The sequence below is a fragment of the Juglans microcarpa x Juglans regia genome, chromosome 3D (assembly GCF_004785595.1).
Source record: "Juglans microcarpa x Juglans regia isolate MS1-56 chromosome 3D, Jm3101_v1.0, whole genome shotgun sequence".
Classification (NCBI taxonomy): Eukaryota; Viridiplantae; Streptophyta; class Magnoliopsida; order Fagales; family Juglandaceae; genus Juglans; species Juglans microcarpa x Juglans regia.
The window spans coordinates 30,549,366-30,569,693 of record NC_054598.1 but is presented as its reverse complement, the minus strand read 5'-3'; the positions used below and the strand labels follow the sequence as shown (position 1 = coordinate 30,569,693).

The 20,328-nt window shown below is 33.7% G+C and overlaps 3 protein-coding genes across 10 annotated transcripts in view; all 3 read right to left on the bottom strand.

The window, feature by feature from the left end:
* The window catches only part of LOC121254002 (NAC domain-containing protein 14-like), a 59,984-nt gene extending 59,681 nt beyond the window's left edge, over positions 1–303 (bottom strand). For 3 of the 7 annotated variants that reach the window (XM_041153956.1, XM_041153958.1, XM_041153957.1), the window contains exon 1: positions 34–273. In XM_041153956.1, the coding sequence (XP_041009890.1) occupies positions 34–196 (163 nt within the window). In that variant the 5' untranslated portion in view covers positions 197–273. Of the gene's footprint in view, positions 1–33 lie in introns of all 7 variants that reach the window. The other 4 variants (XM_041153959.1, XM_041153961.1, XR_005938550.1 and 1 more) reach the window with 3 other exon arrangements.
* Positions 304–6,335: 6,032 nt separating this feature from the next.
* Positions 6,336–10,230, bottom strand: LOC121256162 (NAC domain-containing protein 91-like). The gene is given in 6 exon segments (XM_041156832.1): positions 6,336–6,759; positions 6,761–7,018; positions 7,100–7,525; positions 7,639–7,950; positions 8,956–9,233; positions 9,726–10,230. Coding segments are annotated over 6 exon segments (1,479 nt in total). The 5' UTR covers positions 9,889–10,230; the 3' UTR covers positions 6,336–6,717.
* A 4,098-nt stretch (positions 10,231–14,328) lies between these two features.
* Positions 14,329–18,911, bottom strand: LOC121256136 (uncharacterized calcium-binding protein At1g02270). Of its 2 annotated transcripts, none has more exons than XM_041156793.1 (10): positions 18,105–18,911; positions 17,833–17,937; positions 17,565–17,670; positions 16,687–16,907; positions 16,495–16,571; positions 16,275–16,383; positions 16,036–16,161; positions 15,811–15,921; positions 15,551–15,658; positions 14,329–15,178 (listed from the first exon to the last, which is right to left on the bottom strand). In XM_041156793.1, exons 1-10 carry the CDS (start codon positions 18,288–18,290, stop codon positions 14,948–14,950), a joined length of 1,380 nt encoding a protein of 459 aa, XP_041012727.1. In that variant the 5' UTR covers positions 18,291–18,911; the 3' UTR covers positions 14,329–14,947. The 2 variants fall into 2 exon arrangements, with proteins under 2 accessions (XP_041012727.1, XP_041012726.1); XM_041156792.1 differs by having other exon boundaries at positions 14,329–15,175.
* Positions 18,912–20,328: the final 1,417 nt, after the last annotated feature.

Below are 20,328 nucleotides of genomic sequence, written 5' to 3'. Positions count from 1 at the left end.
TCTGATGATAAGAATGGGGAGAATGCATCTTACCTTTCAAATCCCAGGGCTCCCATTTGCAACACTGAGCTTCGGGAATGAAGTCGACTAATTCATCATTCCCAGTGATCTTTGCCCTCAAGAAGAAGTCGATGACCTGGTCTTTCGGCGGATTAAATCTCATCCATGGTCGCACTTTCAGAGACAACGCATCCATATCACTCTCGAACAAACACAATTATAACAAAGTCTAAGCGCGAGCGAGAGTGAGAGACGAAGCAGTTGGTCCTTTACCTAAATAGTGGGGAAATGAGTCAAAAGCAAGTCCAACTAGCTTCTTAACGAAGATTGCACTTTAGTCCTCTCAGTTTTAATTTATTATCACAATGATCCTCTAAATTCGTTTTTATTTTGTTGATACCCACAAGTTTGAATGGTTTTTTTTTTTTTTTTTTTTTTTTTTATCATTTGGATAAGATTATAAAAAACAATTATTTTGGAATTCAATCTTTGGATTTAAAAAATAAAAATAAAACTTGTACATGTTTTTATATTAATTCAAAAATTCAGAATATAATAAAAAAATAAATATATTTGAAATGATATTTCTCTTTTGCTTAAATAAGAAAATTTGCGAGAAATGTTGACTTGTTAGTTTATGCCATTTCAAATAATTATACATTTTATCTGTTTTTAAGCATTTGAAAACAAATATTCATTCTCTAAAAATAAAGACACAATTATTAACAATATATATTATTTCCATTTTAATATAAAGAAAATATATATTTAACTTGTCCAAATGATCTCTTCTAGCAGTTCATTGGGCAGGTGATCCAAGTCAACAGAACCAAGCGTGTGGGGACTAGGAACAGTCCACTTGGATCCTAAGTTTTAGCCCAATTTTAAATGCAATTCTATAAATTTCCTATAATTCTAGAACTTTCTCTGAACACCATTTTTCTAAGAATTACTTTTTCTTCTGCTCATGATGTTATTTGTTTTTGGTTCTCTATTCTAGAACTTTCTCCTAGCAACATTTAGAATTAGAGTTATTTGATTAATCAATGAGATAAAATGAGATAGAGTTATGCTAGGTTGTCATCTAACTATGACCATTGGCATGCCACTTAACACAAATTTTTATTTTTATTTTTTTCTTTATTTTTTTCATTTTTTTAACGTATTTAAATATTTAAAAAAAATACATCAATCTATTAAAAGTCATTTCCTTATTTATAAAGTAGAAAAAATTAATTATATGAGCAGTTAAAATAAGGAAGTAAATTTAGGCGACGTATTAACATATTTTAATGAGATAAAATTTAAATAAAATATTATTATAATATTATTTTTATTTTAAAATTTAAAAGTTAAATCATGTATTGAACTTAAATAGCAACCACATTTAACTGTGGGAATCTAATTTGATTTCATAATCCCAAGCAACTATGTCAAGTATTGAAGATGCTAACGGAGAAGAGAGGGACGAGGACAAATTGACGTAATATTTGGAACAAACTTTTTTTTTTTTTTTTTATGGTGGACAAGTTTCGTTTAGTTTCTTTTCTTTTCTTTTTTTAAAAAAATCAAACTTAAGATTTAAATAAAAAAAAAACTATTTTTTTTTTTTATTGACCTCGCTTTTTTCAAAGAGATAGTGGTGAGTTGTACATTTCAAAATTATATAATTTAGTATTATTTGAAAATAAGTTATTAAAAAATAAATTTTCTAGAAAATGAATATATATATATATATATCTGTGTGTGTGTGTAAATGGGGATAATTGATATGGTTGATTTGATGAAACCGCACAATTTAAGTTACATTTGGATGTTGAACTGAGTTAAGTTGAATTGAATTGAGATAATAAAATATTGTTAGAATAATATTTTTTAATATTATTATTATTTTAAAATTTTAAAAAAAATAAATTATTTATTATACTTTATGTTAAAATTTAAAAAAATTATAATAATAAATTGAGATGTGTTAATGAACCAAACTCTTTTTCAGACTCAAAACTCGGATTTTGAAACTGGAATTGCCACAGAAATGGGAGTTGGAACAAAAATTGAAATTAAAAATTGATAACACATATTTCAATATAAATACCATATAATACTTTGACCCAGTATTTAATATTATTAGAATATATTTTTTTAATATTATTTTTTATTTTTATTAAAAAAAAAATACACAATCACTTTTCTAACTATTAAAAAAATAAAAATAAAATACGTACGAAGGACAAATTGGACAAGTATCATTTTCTAGATACATATATATGAAAAGAGCCGTACACTTCCGTAACCCATGACCGGAGTCAGTGGGCAAGTCAGAGTTGTGGGACCGGACCGGTTCTGTCCAGTCCTCTGTCCACTATCTACCCTTTCACCGTAAGCTTTTGTAAGTTTAAAGCCAACTTTTTTAGGGAGATTGCCTCTTTTTGTTCGGCTCCATTTTGGGTTCTCTTCTCTTAGGTCTCGCTTGTTTTCAGGACTTTATGTAATTCCAGAACTTTCTCCTCACACCACTTTTTGAAGGATTACTTCTTTTTCCTTCTCCCCCAAAGGATTCCCCTGTTGGGAAATTTCGTGGAAATGAACAAAAAAGAAGTAAAGAATCTCTCTCACTGCATACAAAAATAACAAGTGTGGAAATTGTTCTCTCTAAAAGGTCGACCCAAAACATTTTTAATGCATACAAAAAGATAATAAGGATCGCCAAGAAATTGTGAAACAAAGTTGCCTTATTTGTTTTAGTAGATAAGATGAGATGAATTGAGATGAAAGTTAAAAATTAAATAAAATATTATTAAAATATTATTTTTAATATTATTTTTATTTTAAAATTTTAAAAAATTGAATTGTTTATTTTAATTTCTAACTTTTTAAATTATTATTTATCTTTTTAAGAACATTATTCTTCGTTCTCTAAGGATAGAAACATAATTTTTGTTCATTTCTAAACTATTTTTAATTTTTTTTTTGATAATATTTCCATGCTATTTATTATAAAGGAAATATTTTATCTTAATAAAAAGCAAAATAAAATAAATAATAATCAGTATAATCAGCCATGTAGAGGGTGTGGGACTGGATTGTCCACTATCTCAGTTTAAACTAAAGTTATAAACTTGGAATGTAAGCATCTTTAAGCCAACTAATTTATATAATTCCAGAACTTTCTCCAAAAACAAATATACATATATTAACATTTCTTCGAACAAATCCGACAGAAAAATCTCTCTAAAACTCACTCTCTTTTCTCTAAAACTTCATTCACAAATCCGGCTAGAGGGGTGGAAGCTTCGGCTCCCTTCCCCTTCCTCCCTCCCTCCCTCCCTCCCTCCATTCTCTTCTATGTAGTATTTTATTTTTGTGTATTTTCAGGCGAAATAAGAGAGAATCGTAGATTTGGATCTTCCTGCCGCCCAAAGGCCAGCACGAGCCCCGCCATGGTGTTGCCCAGCCGTCGGTCTTCAAGACCACCGAATGCGTCACCAAACGGAGCGGCGAGTAGTCCGCACGCGCGGGTCGAAGTTCCGGCGTCGTTCGGCATGTGGCATTCACGCACCACCGGAGAGCCCTCTGCCAACGCCACGCGCGGCGTTTCTGGAGTCTGTGAGTCCGGGATCTCCAAGGTCGACTGTCGGTTCTCTTCCCAGAGTGGCGCGTGTACTGCACGTGCCACAGCAGCCTCTGTGCACTGCTTTTTCCTTTTCGTACAGTGTTTTCTTTGTAGTTTCTTTTGTGTAATGTAGTTTCTAGGTAAATAAAAATCTAAAAAAAAGTGGTGCCTTCAAACTTTGGTCCGAATGGAGTTGTAGTCCCCCCTCCGCGTTGACGGTTTTGGTGGGGTTTGGTATACCGGGTTATGGGGCTTTGTAACCTCTGTCGTGGACAGAGATGGTAGTTTCTTTAAGATCTAGGTCTTTAAAGATTTACCATCTGGACTATACCATTCAATTTTGTAAGTCCTCTCTTAATAAAGGGTAATATCCATTTTATAAAAAAAAAAAAAAACATTTCTTCACCCTTCTTAAGACCCCTCTAATCTGTATCCCTATCATCTACTTTTTGTCTTTACAACGAGCATGCCTTCAAAGGGAGACATGAAGTTTTCTTATAAAATGAGAAAATCGTTGAAAAAAATATGCATTGTAGCAATTTGTCTTTGAGTAATACTATATATAGTTATAAAATGTGTAAGTGTTGTACAATCGCTTTGAAAATGAGTGAGATCCACTATTAAAAAATAAATTTTTTTTTATGTAAATTTTATATTTATTCATTTTTTTTAAAGTGATTGCACGTTACTTATATAGTCACTACTGTAATTATCATTTCTCATTATCTTTGACACTTTTGATAGAGATTTTAACTTCTACTACCTTTATATATACATTCAAGTTTCTACTTTAGACCTCAAACTATTATATTTGACACGTTACATCTTTTTAACAACAAAAGTTTCAGCTAAATATGACTGTTAAGTTGATGAAAGATAGGTGGTGTGACACAATCTCACTGGACAGTACGAAATATCAGTTTTTATAATTTGAACGTACGACGTGTCATTTGTTGCAGTTTTGAGTGCAAGGTACAATTTTTTTTTTTTAATTTTTGTAAATTTAAGGTTCAAAACATAGTTATCTCTTTTCAATCTATATCTTGTTTAAGATCTCATCGTTGATACGAAAGAAAAAGTTTAGGTGTTGATAGTTTAGGGTACAAATTGGATTTTAATTTCTGTCTATAGGGTTTAAAACTAAAAATAGATGATAGTTTATATACGAGAATTACAATTTCCTTTAATATATATATATATGGACTTCTGTCTCAAATGTAATACAAAGAAAAAACGAAAACAAAAAAAAAGTTGCAGGAAGTGAACCTCTGCATGAACAGAAAGGACTATATCTTCCCCCCCAATACGACAAACAAATCCATCAAAAGTGTCGTCTTGTGACTTTAAAGCTTGGGCTTTTACTGTTAATGGGCTCTTAGCATCAGACCACCCTCAAGAAGAACATGCTTTTTCTAAAGCCTCGGAGGCCATATATTGGGCTCCAATTATGGGCTCTATAATAGAAGCATCAAGATAATTACTAATTAAGCAGGCTACCTAAATACATATCAAGCCCATTTTAAATTAGAAAAGATTATTTAAATTAGAAAAGAGCATAAAATAAAAAAGGAATCACTTCATTATTTACATCGAACATGTAATGTCTAAGTGATATTTATTTACGGAATATATTGAAAAAAGGAATCTTTTTGAATATTTTTTAAAAAACAATAATACATATACATGGTTGATTGACCAGGGCAACAAAGTCAATAGACAGAATAATCAACCATGCATAAGTGTGTGTGGGACCCTTATACAGCAGATTCGTCAGGAAACTTAAGTCTGAAGCAAACTAAACTTTGACCGTTAGGCCACGTAGGAGAACTTTCAGTATTAGAACAAAACATTTGTAAGATTTTCTTGAATTTTGTCAGAGATATTTTTCTCCTGCATCATACATTTCTTAAAAATAAAAATAAAAAAATTTCTTTGTCGAAATCTAAGCTTTGAATTCAAAAATAAGTTGAAATGAATTGTAAATAATAGTGTGATGAATTATAAATAGTAATAAAATTTATAAGTTAAAATTAATAAATAATAATAAATAATAATGAAATGAGTTGAAATAGATTATGAATCCAAATCGATTTATAGAACAAGAATAGATAAATAAATATAAAACTCTTAACGAAGGATCTGAGAAATATTTTATTTTTTAAAAAACGATATTTGCAGTCTACATATTATATACTATTTTGAAAAATGAATAAATATAATATATACGTAATAGACCTACCTTTCTTTAAAAGAAATACGCTTTTTTTTTAAAAAAAAAAAAAAACTGTAATTCATTTCAAAAGAATTATTTATTAAATTTAAAATAATAGATGACAAAAACATATGACAATCGTGATCATTAGTACAAATATCGAAGACTACGGGAAGTTTTATCAAGAATTACGATTAATGAATCTTTTAAAATTTTCATTACCATCAGTCCCTCTCTCCACTATTAGCTTAAAATAAAATATTACTCATTTTTTTAATTATTCATTGAAAAATTATACTCATCCATCTTACACCATACATTACATGATTTTTTTTTTTTTATTTTTTTCCCTTAGTATATAGATGATGAGTAAAAAAACTCAATTAATTTAATAAGAATAAAACAAAAAGAATTAAAAATAATAAAAAAAAGTGTGGCGTGTTCATGGGTTTATTTCATATCTTTACTCTATGAAAATTGACAAAAAGGCAACTATTACACAAACTCATCTTATAATAATAAAGTAAAAATGTTTGATCCGCAATATTGTATTAATACATAACATTGCTCTAATATATAACAATCTCCGGCAAGAACAATTTATAAACATCCCCATAATTGTACTCACCCAAATTTCAAACCACATCTTCATCAAGAAAGCCGAACCGTTCTCTGAATATGGCACAATGCAGCTCAAAATCATTTCAAATAATACAAAAGATCGACTAAGTTCGAGCATGTAACACCATTTTCTTTTCTTTTTTTTTTTTTTTGTGGCTGGGATTACAAAACTACATAAATTCTAATATGGACGAGCCTGACAAGTCTATCCTGGTAAGCCTAATATAATTAAAAAAAAACTATTGGAGCCAACTATATTCACAAAAAGGTGTCAAGTAGCATCAAAATCTAATACATTCCCATACGCTAGCAAAGATTATGAACAAAACTCCAACCATCGCTACTCTAAACATAATTGCAAATGGCCAGATTGAGGGACGAAAGGGAGGTCTCAAAGTGTTACCCTGTGATTTTAAGCTTGCCCTCCTCTTACTGGTACTTGGCTCTTGAGAGGTTTTGCTGTTGTCAATGGAATCAGAAAGGATCCTTTGCTGTTCACTTAAAGTACTGGTGGTATTAGCATCATTACCAGGATCATCAGGAAGGACGTGCTTCTCTGAAGTTTTTCCCTCCTGCACATTGGCCTTTTAATTAACTTCACAATCTATGTATATAATATCAGACTTTTACAGTAGTTTTCACAGACTTCTCACCTCCGTAGTAGCTGGTTTTGAACTACAAGACCGCACTTGTAGTTTACACTGCATGCGAAATCTTCTTGGAGCAGTGCCCTGCACAAAGTTCTCAACAGATGGTTGAATTTGTGGTTGAACGGGTTCCATGTTCATCGGGCTCTGCCCTTCATTAGCCAGATCCGATAGACTGACAGCTTCGAGATATTGGGACCCATATGGAGCATTAAGAAAGGGATCTAGGAACACAGGGTCAAAGTCATATGGCTCATTCGAGCCATATTGAAACTGCACCCCACTGTGACTATTTTCCGGATTAGTGAGGTTAGGGTACTCAGTGAAGCAAGATCCTAGCTCATTTTTCACCTGTGTGTGTAATGGGGAGAGAATCGTGCCATCTAGTAGCTCCATTTGTTGTTCATCAAACATTTTAAAGCATTCCAGCAGCTGCAGAACAACGAATAGAAGAAACGTGAACAAACAAGATAAATACTTAAATCCATTTGCACAAAACATAGTATTTATCGTATACTACAGAATAGTTTCAGTTTCTTTCTCACCTCAGAAACTGGTGACTCTACCACATTCCTCTCTGCACCATAGCTGCTGCTGTTATGATTGACAGGTATGACAGTGCCGGATATCGTTCCATTAGATTTTTTGTCAGGACAATAGTCAATACTCGCTGGATGGTTTTCAGATTGCCCTCCCAGCGATGGAGATGCTGGATCCCGTGCTACTTCAGACTGTGTATCTTCAGGAGAACATTTGGCAGTGGCAGAAGATGAAACAACTGGTTCAGCTTCATTGCCATTTGAAGCTTCAATACTCTCATCTTGTTTCTTGAACAAGCGACAGAGGACAAAGGCACTCTGCATGAATTTAATCAGCATAGTAAGTTAGGGGAATGTAACAATTGTCTGAGTATTGAGTAAAAGTTCGCATTACTAATGTTTGAATGTTTCAGAATACTTAAAAAACTCCAAATATAACAATATGTATGAGGTCTTTCTACACAGCCATTTGATGTATGGTAGGTGTTTAGGGAAGCACATTACATAAAGCTGACTGAAGATAAGGGGTACATATATTTCAATCACAAGAATCATCTAAAAATCAAGAAATAAAAAATAAATAAAAGTCAGTCCATGATTCTTTCTTATCAGTTGTTGGCCAAATGCACAAAATCAAGACACCAAGCCATGTGTTTCTGTGCAAATTCTGTTTCTCATCATAAAGGTTTTGTGGCTTATCTAGGAATCGAGTAGTTAAGAACTAGGGCTTGTTTGGATACTAAGAATATCTCAGAATATCTGTGAAATAGTAATGAAATGGTTTAAGAATATCTGAGAACAGTTGTGTTCCCCAGCAAGCCCTAAGATTATAAGAACAATTCAGGCAACAACTTTATATATCACCAATTATACAAGAGCTAAGCTATATTCCACATGCTCATCCCCCTTTCATCCCAATGTGTTGATGTGAACCGATAGATCAGCTCATTGATAATGTCACATCATCACAATAGGATAGTAGTGGGATGATAGTGTAGTACACAGCGTTTTCTATCATACAAATCAGGAAATCCTTAATCCAGTGGTAGGTTTAAGCCTTCCTTGATTATAAAAAAAAATTCAATATAGCCATGAAAGTTAGTAATCAAAAAGCACCGTTTAAAATTACAAGTATAATCACATTAGCAGTCCTTAAACTTAAGTAGCCACATGATTTCAGCAACAAAACTATCGTAAATCCACATAAAACTTACCTAAAATTCAGTTTAACATTTACTCAAGGTGAAATCTCAACTCAATGTCACTAACCAACAAGCTGCATAAAAAAGAGAGAATCAAAAGCAATGCAGTGAGAAAACCAACCTGACCAGGGTTAGTGCCATCAAGCTCCTTCAGGGTAGTGCGGTACTCATGCATCACCCAATTGGTCCTTGCTCCATGAGGAGCACGCCCTGTGTGGAAGACCAGGGTCTTCTTCATTCCAATCAAGCTCCCTCCTGACTTAATTTGCCGATCCTTACCGGTTGCCTTCCAGTACCCAGCAGTCGTTGCTCTGTTCAATCGACGTCCGTTTGGATACTTCAGGTCCTGTGGACAGAAGAAGAACCAATCCTGATCCTTCGTCTCTATCACCGATAAACCTACACCGAGGAAAATAAGCACCAAATGAATGCCAGGAGAGAGAAAATCAAATGGAATAATTTTAAAAATATGAATCAATATCATCTTATATGTCATGAAGCACCAGATAGACTAAAAAAAATTGTGAATTGAGTTCAATGACAAGGTGGAAATGCCAATACCAGATTCAGCTTACATAACACATTAATATAGTACAAAGTACTAAATTTTGAGAATCTCAAGGTACAAAATGATAAAACCAAAATATCAGATCAAGAAGCTTACAAAGTGAGATTCAAACAAAAATATCACATAGAACGATAGAAATAAATCTTTTCACCTAGTCAAAGGGAAAGGAAACCAAATTCACAATTCAACAAACAAATAGCAAAAGTGAACCAAGAAAAACTCAAAATCACAAATTTTAAAAAACCCGAAACTGAAAATGTCAAAAAGATTAAACAAAATGGATTTGGGTGCGTGATCATGAAAATAACGAACAAGAACTGTACCAGGCAAATCCCAGGGCTCGCACTTGCAAACATCAATCTCACGAATAACCCAAACATCTTTGTCATTCCCGTTGATCTTGTACCTCAAGTAGAAGTTCACTAACTCCTCGTCCGTAGGCCTAAATCTGAACCCCAGTGGCATCGAATCCAACGAGACAGCCATAAGACACACACACACACACACACGGAGAGACGCAGTCAAAGAAGGAGACAGAGAAAGATCAAACAAAACTGAGATCGAGGTCTTTTCGGTAGAACCCGGAAAAGGAAACAAAAGGAATCGGTATCAGAAGAGATTCTAGGATTTCAATTTGGGGCTCCAGTCACTGGACTTGAGGTTGTGGATTAAGCAAACTTAAGGGAAAAAGAAGGCAGAGAGTAAAACAGACAACGTATTGAGCGAGAGCGAGAGAGAGAGAGAGAGAGAGGGAAGGAGTTTTGGGGCTGGACGCGTGTATTTATGATACACACCGCGGATGAATTCCTGGTATATACCGCATGGGAGCGTTTACCCTCGTATTTCTCTATTCACGGCCATTCATTGGGAAAGAAGGAAGCGTCGCGAGGAAGTTTGCGTAGTGGTAGAGCTGGATAGGAAATGAGACATTGCCACGTAATGGACTGCTGGAGTACGTGGGAATTTAACGCGTGAAAATTCATGATGCGTTCGCATGGCAAATGGAAAAGAAGGAATGGAAAGATACACGCGAGGACGTGACGAACGTACGACGAACGTCTTTTCAGTCCCCCAACTTTCTTTTATTTTCCTTTACTTCACTTTCCGTTCCTTCACTTTCCTTTCCTCTTTTCTTTTCTTTTGTTTTCTTTTTGAGTATTTGACATCTGGTGCAACTTTTTGTTTTGTGAGAAGAAAGAACATAACAAATTACCCCAAGATCACAAGCTGCCGCTGCTGCTGCTGCAGGCTGATGTAAAGTATATAATAAATCCAATTAGTAAGTGATATATGCCTGGCTTTATATATGATGTATAGATTAATGGGAATTAGGTGCATGGGAGTTAAGCAAATTAATTGATTTGATGAGGCCGGTGAGTTGGTGGTGCCATTTGGATGTCTTTCCGAATAACGGTAGCCAATTGAGTTGGTGTCACTGTGCCAAAAATAGATGCCTTTAGGTTATGTTTAGGTAGTGAGGTATTATGTGAATCGTAATAAAAAACTAATGATAGAATATTGAATAATAATGAATAGTAAGAAAAAATAGGTTAAAAATAATAATAAAATAATAAATAGTAGTGAGGTATTTTCAGAATACCTGAAAATATTTGTATTCTCAGTACCCAAACTAATTATTTTTAAAGAATACTCAAAACATGATTAAAAAAAAAAAAAGGAAACTTTTTGATGAGTAAATATTGAGGCCGTTTATGTCTCTTTCTAAAGAAATAATGTTCTATATTTTTAATTTTATCATTCTCAATTATACCGGCTAATAGGTCATATTTAAAGTGAACATTTTTTATATTTAACTGGTCGACTTATAAAGTCGCTTAAAATACGATACATGATTTGAATGAAAAAGAAAGATAAAACTCAAGATCAAAAGTAGCATTATATAAAATTTGATACTGCATATATACATATATATATATATATATATATATATATATATATATCCAGGCCACCTATTAAAGTAATCCTATCCTTCAAAATATGTTCAGTTTCGTTCATAGATTCACTACGTCATGCATGGTTCCATATATGAATATTGTATGTGTTCTCCTTAATTATAAGTGGGATCCTACTGGGATGATCCTTTTCAACAAAACATATGATCAGAACCCTTTTTTATTGAAAGAGAACCAACAAAAGGCAAAAAGATAGACTAGTAAATTAGATAAGAGTGTGTGTGAGTTGAAATTAACGTACACTAATATAATAGGTACTGTTTTAATGCGTGTGTATTAATGCGTGCAATAATGGAGGGAGAGTACCTTTACTTAATGCATAGCAAGAACGTCCAGCTTTGCTTCCTAGCTAATACTCTCCTAAATGGTACTGTTCATATCATAGAAGCAATGGATATTCATTCTTGAGTGGGTTTTGAATCACTTGGCACGATGATGTAATGAGCCCCCACCCTTTCAAAGATGAGACCAAGGATCATAGTTTTATCAATCACTCAATTTTCAAATCTCTAAGTTCATTATTTGGGATATATATATATATATATATATAATGGATGATCCGTTAAATTTCTAAATGATTGTGTTATCTAGTTCTAGTGAGATAGTTGCCATTGTTGTTGTTGTCACCGCCGGTGATGGTGGCGGGAGTTGAGAGTGTAGGTTTTTGGGATGAAAAAAGATTTGAGGGAAAATTGGTCTAGTCACGAGCGAGTTAAGTACTTTGAATCAAAATCTTCATTTTTATTTTATTTTATTTTTATTGTTAATGATATGATTCTAAACGCATCAAAACCATATCAGTATGTGAGAAATTTTTGTGAAATGTGAACCTAACAACTTAATATAGAGTTGTAAAAGAGTTGAGAGTTGTAGTTTAAGAATTTTCTTTTATTTTGTTGTAGTTAACTTATAAAAATTAATGTATAAAATATGACACATCATATGAGTACTATAACGAAATAATAAAATTCAAAATAGAAAATAATATTACTCTTGATTTTATTTTTATTTTTGAAAGAAACATATTATCCAACTCAAAAGGGAATTAAGAACCAAAATTAATACCACATATATGTCCACCAATAATAATAATAATAATAAATCATTCAAAATACAATCCATTTCTGGTCAAAGATTCACCACTTTTGAATTGTCATTGCATATTGTTAGTTTGTACGTGTCCTGATCCTCAGTGTTTGTGGAGGAATCTCGTTTCGAACAAAATATATGTAGCTCTTTTGGACGTTAGTGCCCTTTTTAATTATAGACAGAGAATTTAAATGGATCATTCATGGAGTGTGCAACTTGGAATTAACACTAATAATATATATATATATATATATATATATATATATATATAAATGGATGGACACAGCATGCAGCACCTTTACTTAATGCATAGCAAGAATGAATTTCTAAAAAGCTAATAAATAAATAAATGGTTTTCAAAATATTCAAATCATAAAAGCCAATGGATATTCATTCATTCTTGAGTGGGGTTTGAAATTTGAATCACTTTGGCAAAATGAGATAATAAGCACCCAACCCTTTTACAGCCCTTTTAGAGCAAAAGATGGGAATTTGTCATCCTCGGAAAAAAGGGTGATTAATTCAGCCTTTTCATCCCTTTTTCTTTTGATCTCTTGCGTGCTTTAAAATGTGTTTAGATAGTGAAATATTTTTAAATATTTTATAAATAATAGTAAAAAAAAAAATAATATATTAAATAATAATGAAAAGTAAGTAAAAAATAATAATAAAACAATAAATAATAAGGAAGTATTTTTAGTCCCCAAAATAAGGCTTAAACTGATCTTCTTGCAATGACCTCTGGATTCCACTGTCTTTTTTTTTTCTTTCTTTTTTACGTTTTGATTTGATGGAAAGGGACTTTTTCTTTGGAATCCTAGACCTCACTGGTGGCGGGGAGTGCGAGAATAATAAGCACAATCCTACCTCCCAGTACTCGTTCAGCAGCAAAAAGATTACAAAATGATCTCAACTTCACTAACCTGCTAGTGGTCATGTACGTAGTTGGGAATGCAAGCCCAAAAGAGAGCAAAAGGCGAGCCACAGGCGTTAGGCCAACCAATAGGAAAGCTTATCAGACACGCTTGCTATCAAGAAGGCGGCAAATATGAAAGCCAACCACGGTAAAATCAGACCATGAACCAGAGGCGTGAAAGATAACACATAAAGATATACATATGCTTGACAAACCGCATAGAGGCTCGAGAAAAAAATGTTCGAGGAGGCTTGCATTATTTAATGTAAGACAAGGGGCTGACAATGCGTAATAAATGTAACAAAGAATGGTTGCAATGTGATCTACGTTACATTAAATGCAAAGCACTCGAGAGTAGTGTGATAAAGCTATCTTTGCAATAGTAATTATAGTCTTTTTTATAATTATTCCAAAGGATAAGAGTCGGTCTCTTTGGATACAGAAATACTTTCAACACATCTTATCTCATTTTATAATTATAATTTTTTTAAATTTTCATATAAAATATAGTAAATAATTTAACTTTTTTAAATTTTAAAATAATAATAATACTAAAAAATAATATTTTAATAATATTTTATTCAATCCATTTAAAAACATCTCATCTCATCTCATCTCACTATTCAAACTACCCACTCAAAACATTTTTAAAGATTTTTTGTCAGTATATGCGGCTTTCGTCCTCTATTCCTCCGATTCCTCCTCCCTCTTCTATTTCTGATTTACTTTATTGCGTCTTTGAATTTCTTTTTATCTTTTATAGAAAAGGAAGAAAAACCCTCTACTCAAAAATTATACTTTAGTGCATCTTTGTCAGTATAGGCACAGATGTTACGCCATGAACTTCTGCTTAGTGCTTACGATGGCTTCTCTCATACCATCATGTGAAAGATAACATTCCCCAAAGTAAACCAAAAGTTTAAAAGATAAAAAGAAAAGAAAAGAAAATTAAATTTCCCAACTTGAAAATAACATTAAAGCCCTCTGTCATACTCTGTACAAGTTCAATCTGTAATCCTCTTCTATTTGGTGTATCAACCGTGCTGTGGCTGAGCTGAGTATATTACAAGGTAGTTCAGTTCTGTATACTTTGATTGAATGCAGTCCAACTACAAGAGGCTGCAAAATGATGCATCTCACCGGAACTACAAAAAGGTGAGTGCTCCTACAGTCTACATATATCCACAAGTATACCAGTCTCGACCTTCTTTCTCTTATTTTTGGTTTCTTCTTTTTCCTAATCATGGGGTAAATAGAGCGGAAGGCAGAACAGAACATAGCATTGCAGAATCCTAGTCCCACTTTATCGGCAAAGTTGCCTGAATTGGATAGGTTTGCCACGTACCGGAACTTGAACAGCATGAGAGACTACAAGTTTCCAATCATCTATCATGGCTCCATCAAATAAGTTTAGGACCTCTCTCACAACAATTCCGATGGTTGTTTTTGCATCGGTTTCAGATCCATTTGTTTGTCATCCCAAGCTTTTCCCCATCCTTTTTTGGGTTCTTTGTGGACAAGTCTTGCATCTAAGTTCTGTCACACTGGAGGTTGGTCAGGATACTGACTAAAAGCATGGCATTCTTATCGGTGAGAATACCACGGTAAGTCGTGCATGATCAGAAAGAGAGTAGTCTTCAGGCCACCTTCCTTTCTCTACTTCAGGAGGGAAGAGAACTGCATTTTTTATACTAAAGCCAATGGTTTGCTCCTTAATACCCTTTCTATCACCATCTCGGACCTCATTGTTATTTTCATCCCTTTGATCTGACCCCGCAGGATTCCAAATTCGCTGCTGCTGTGCCACATTTGCAACATGAACATTATAAGTTTGACATTAAGGAAAAATATGCACAATGGTTTAGTGAATTGTTAAAGTGGCTATGTGCATGAGACCATATTATGATAAGAGAAACAATTTATTGACAGCTAAATATCTTCTAGATCTAGTGCTGCCACAAGTATAGAACTACTCAATCCCACAACATGAACAGCATTGACATAAGCAACGGAAATTGTCTTGCTGCTCACATGTAAAGTTTAAACAACCCTGAGTGCTTCCCAGGCTAAAGCCAGACACATTTTGCTACCAAATGAGTTATATTGGTAGAATGCCCTGAGGCTATATATAGATGAGAGCAAAGACAAACTTCCATTGAATAGAATTTACCTGAAATTCCGTATAATCAACAACACCATTTCCATCTATGTCTGCTTGAACCCACAGTTCCTTTGTCTCTTCAACGCTAAGTCCATTGCAATGGCCAGTTAAATTAAGCTGCAGAAAATGACAAAAAATTAGTAAAGAAATTTACCCTCTAATAGAAAAGCCCACCCTGCTCAGAAACCAGAAAAGAGCAAAAAAAAAAAAAAAAGTACATGGAAAGTTAAGATGGTTCATAAACTCCTGTTCCAACAATTATACCATACCAGTCGAAGTGCTTCACAGAAACCTGAGAAGGTAATGTAGTCGCCATGGTTGTCTGCCTTTAGAAAGGCAAATGCATCATTCTCAGTCAGTGATGCCCTTCGTAGGAGATACTGAAAATTGGAATGTTCTACCATCAGAAACAATGCGAAGGGTTGCATTTGAGAAAGTGTTACAGCAATGCATGCATTGCATAAAGTCAAAGTTTAAAAAATAAGACTGATGACCTTGAACATGCCAAATACTGCTTCACTCCAACTTGCTTTTAGTAGTCTTCGATATCTATTAGGATTAAGAAGCCATATGAAATCAACACCACATATGTTTCCCCGATGATTTCGGTGGCTAACCCACTGCATTCCAAATATGAAAGAGATGATGAATGTGAAAAATAAAAACAAATACAAGCACTGGTCAGATCTTGTAGTGCAAGGAAACAAAATTTATGGTGTGAGTTAAAGTTGACCTTGTGTGCATCAGCATCCGTGTACTGATGAGCGGTATCATACGATGACATAAATCCTTGGGATCGAAGGAACTTGTAAACATGTCCACTTTTACTTCCATTCCAGTCACTACAAAAGCATAAATTGGAAGATGAGAATTTCAAGAATACTAGTACAGTGGAAACAACAGAATAATATAAAGTATAAACCTTTCCAACTTGAAGATAATTGTAAACATACCCACAGAGTACAATGGGCATAGGTTTAAGTTCTTTTTCTTTCAGATAAGATTCCACAAGGTGCAGGATTTTGTAGACCTATATGAGAAATGTACAGGATATGGCAAAGGTGAGCATCAGGATAATCGTTAAATAGAAATATCACAGCCACATATATAGATAAAGAAGATTACAAAATGGAAAAAGAACTTACCTGATGCAACCTTACAAGACAGAGAGTTGAATCATGAGGAAATAACAAGTGTGTATTCACAATGAGAATTCCTTGCCGGATATCATTGTTCCGGAATTGTGAAAATGGGGCAGCTAGTTCAACATGCAACAACTGAGCCACACGGTCTCCACAGTCATTGAAAAGCAACTCTCGATAGTTAAGAACTTTAAAGTAGTCCTTGCGCACTGCAGTCAGCAGGCCTATAAAGTCCAACCAAAAGACCTCAAGTTAGTATAAATGCATACAACTCAGGGTGAAAAAGCAGAAAAAAATAAATCTGCTCGATATACTCCAAGATGGAACATTAGGTGGTCTGTTGACCATTTAGATACGAATAACAACTTCTCAACACTACCCTTTTACTCTCTTTAGCTATTTATTGTATAGCTGACATTAGACAGATACTCTTGTACGGTACCAAAGACAATCAGATATAATTAAGATCTGAAAAGTCATGATACTACTGAGTCTGATAAAAAGGCCCACCCAAAAGTCACAAAAGCACCACAGCCATTTCCCCACAAAATCCTTCTTATGGATTTCCTCTTCATCCTCACTTTTGTAAAGTTGCACGGTTCCTTCCATCTTTTCCCAAAACCCAAATGTGATTATGGGACACTTAAACCAATCTTATATATATATATATATATAAAAGAATAGATGAATATATGATTTCGGATGTTTTACATCCAAAATCAACACTAAGCAAGTTCGGTTTCAATTAGTTCAAACAGTCTAAATGATGGGTAAATGTCACAACAGGGAATCATTGAATAAATTCTTTTGTGTGGGAAAACAAGTTAAATTATGACTACATAGGACCTTGATAAACCCAAATTCCTAATAAAAGAGCATACCATCACCACGGTTGTTGGTCCGTCCAAGCTTGAAATGAACATATCCAGCATCGCCAAGTCTCTTTTCATACAAATTAACAAGTTCTTCGTTTCCAATCCAGAACTCCTGTGCCAACCCACAAACCAAAACAAAGATACATCATATACATATAACGCACCATGCTAGTAAATTTAAAGAACCGTGTATGAACTTCATCCAAATCCAATTAAATCCATACAGAGATAGAATTCAATTAAAAATAAAAGCAAGTGTTAAGCAAATACAAACCTGAAGACAAATGATGGAAGATCTCTCATATAGCAACAAATCCAATATCCTATGATTCCTGGACAGCCAATACGCTCTATAATCACTTTCACGGCAACTCGGATCCTGCTTCCACCCCGCCACCCCAACCAAAGCCCCAAAAAAGAGACACCAAATCAGACAAGACATAGAAAGAACCGTTCACTCGGAAACCATTATAACCCACGAAATTGATATAACATGAGATAAAAAAGGGAGAGCCCATTCTGCCAATAAAAATGGCGAAAGGGTACCTCAAGGTTGATGCGCTTGTAGATTGGAGCAAGGATGTTGAAGGTGGTGCAAGTAATGCAAGGCTGTTGATGATGATCCCTCATGGAAGACGCTATGGCATAACTCCCTATCCTCGATACCCTTCCCTTCATCTTATTAACCCTCCTATCCTTTCTCATTCCTCCCTCCCCCATATATACACACATGGAATCCACAACAAACAGTTACAAACCCGCAGACAGACAGACCCACCACAGAAAGAAAGATACAAAAGAAAACAAAAAAAAAAAAAAAAAAAGTCACTTTTTTGTCCTTTTTATTAAACAAAAAACAATGGGTTTTGTCTGTAAAGCCAATGATGAATTGCTGGTTTCGGGTGTAACAGAAACGGGAACGAGTTTTCCCTTTAGATTTCCTCTTGGCTTCGGTTACGGATCTAGCCAGACACACAGAGAGAGAGAGCGGGGGATGGGAAAAGTGAATAGCCGGTACGAAAATAATTATTTTGAAGAAGAAGAAGAGGGCAATGAAGATTACAAGGGGGAATTACCGGCAGCAGCGGTGTACGTTTACCCGGAGGGAGGAGAGAGAGAGAGAGAGAGCGAGACCTGGGGGCTGGGATGATAGAGATACGTATGTTGTCCTATTTTTGATGTTGGGTATCTGGTATATATGTGAGTGTATTTATAGGGCATAATAATTTTATTTATTTTTATTTATTCTCTCTTTCGCTGTATTGCTGGCTGGCGCCTTTAGCTGCACAAATATGTGAACTTCTCGAAATAAAGTAACATACTCTTCGTTCGCACCATCCGCGCTTCTGTACTCTTTTCCTGCTCTCAACGTCTCCCCTCTCTGTCCTTTTTTTTATCCTTTCCTTTCCTTTCCTCTTCTTTCCTTTCATTACTATCTCTTGTACACTTGCACAATTTTCTCGTCAAAAAATATGAAAAAAGAGATGACACATGTGTGGACTCTACTGTATTTAATGTTAAATTTCACATTATTTATAAAAAATATATTTAATACAATATAGTCCACCTAATATATATCTCTCTTTTTTATAAATTATAAAAAATTCTTCTATTCCTTGCATAAGATATCGAGATTGATATGTCTTTACTCGTTATGTAATTCAAAATACAAGGTGTGGGGTGGGACCTTGCTAGGGGTCTTCTATTTCTTTGCCCGCCTATGCAGAGGCGGGGCGGACAGGGTAGCGGGGGACGGCCCTTGCTGTCCACCTCTATTTTATTGTCTTCTTACATTATATTCTACGAAGTAGTGTATTAAAAAGAAATAATATTGGGGAGCCCTTTGATTTAAATACTATAGACAAATGATGGCAATAATATTCATGTTTAATAAAGGAATAGAATAGTAAAGGAATAGAATGGTACTGGAAGGTAGGAGGCTGGGAGCCACAGAATTTCATTCTCCGCCGAAAGTAAACAAATGGGTTTGCCTACAAAGTGATGGAGCATCATAATTAGTATCTCTTTTTAATCTATCCTCCCTACTTTCTTTATTAAATATGCTGCATATAACATAAAAATCAATCAAAACTGTTGATTGATATAATTTTACGTTATTCGTTAAATTTATTTTATAATAAAAATAATTTATTTTTATATAATTTATTTATATTTAAAATATTTTCCAATCAATATAATTCATACTATATTGTTATAATATATGTTGGTATAATATTTATTATTCATTTAATATTATTCAAAATATTTATATGAATAATAATAAATATTGTAAGATTCAATTCAGATGTCTATTTCACTTCCACTTAAAACATTTAAGTTTGAGAAAAAGCATTGTCCCGTTTGGATTGAAAAGTGATATTATCTCATCGTTACAATTTTTTCAACTTTTCACATAAAATATAATAAATAATTTAAATTTTTTAAATCTCAAAATAATAATATTATAACAACATTTTATTTAACTCAATTTGACTCAACTCAACTTACTATCCAAACGGCACCTAAAAAGAGCTTTTCCTATGTCTCAATACTCGTGTTTTTCGTAGTCATTATTTTGCATTGATGATCTATTCAACTATCTAATCTTATGCAAAGGCATAAAGGTCTTACTATTGCAAAAACATATTTGTGTGCAAGACCAGCCATGTCAATTGGACCGTTAGATTTACATGCTTACATTTGTAGGTCTTTCTATTTTTCTTTTATCTATTAATACTTAGTGGTAATAGTTATTATGATTTAATAAAAA

Excerpts from the sequence above, each read along its gene's own strand:
- LOC121256136 (XM_041156793.1), bottom strand. The coding sequence starts at position 18,290 with ATGTGTGTATATATGGGGGAGGGAGGAATGAGAAAGGATAGGAGGGTT. Across the intron at positions 15,659-15,810 it reads TCTGTGAAGCACTTCGACTG|CTTAATTTAACTGGCCATTG; the intron begins GTATGGTATAAT and ends CATTTTCTGCAG. Across the intron at positions 15,179-15,550 it reads TTGATTATACGGAATTTCAG|CAGCAGCGAATTTGGAATCC; the intron begins GTAAATTCTATT and ends AATGTGGCACAG.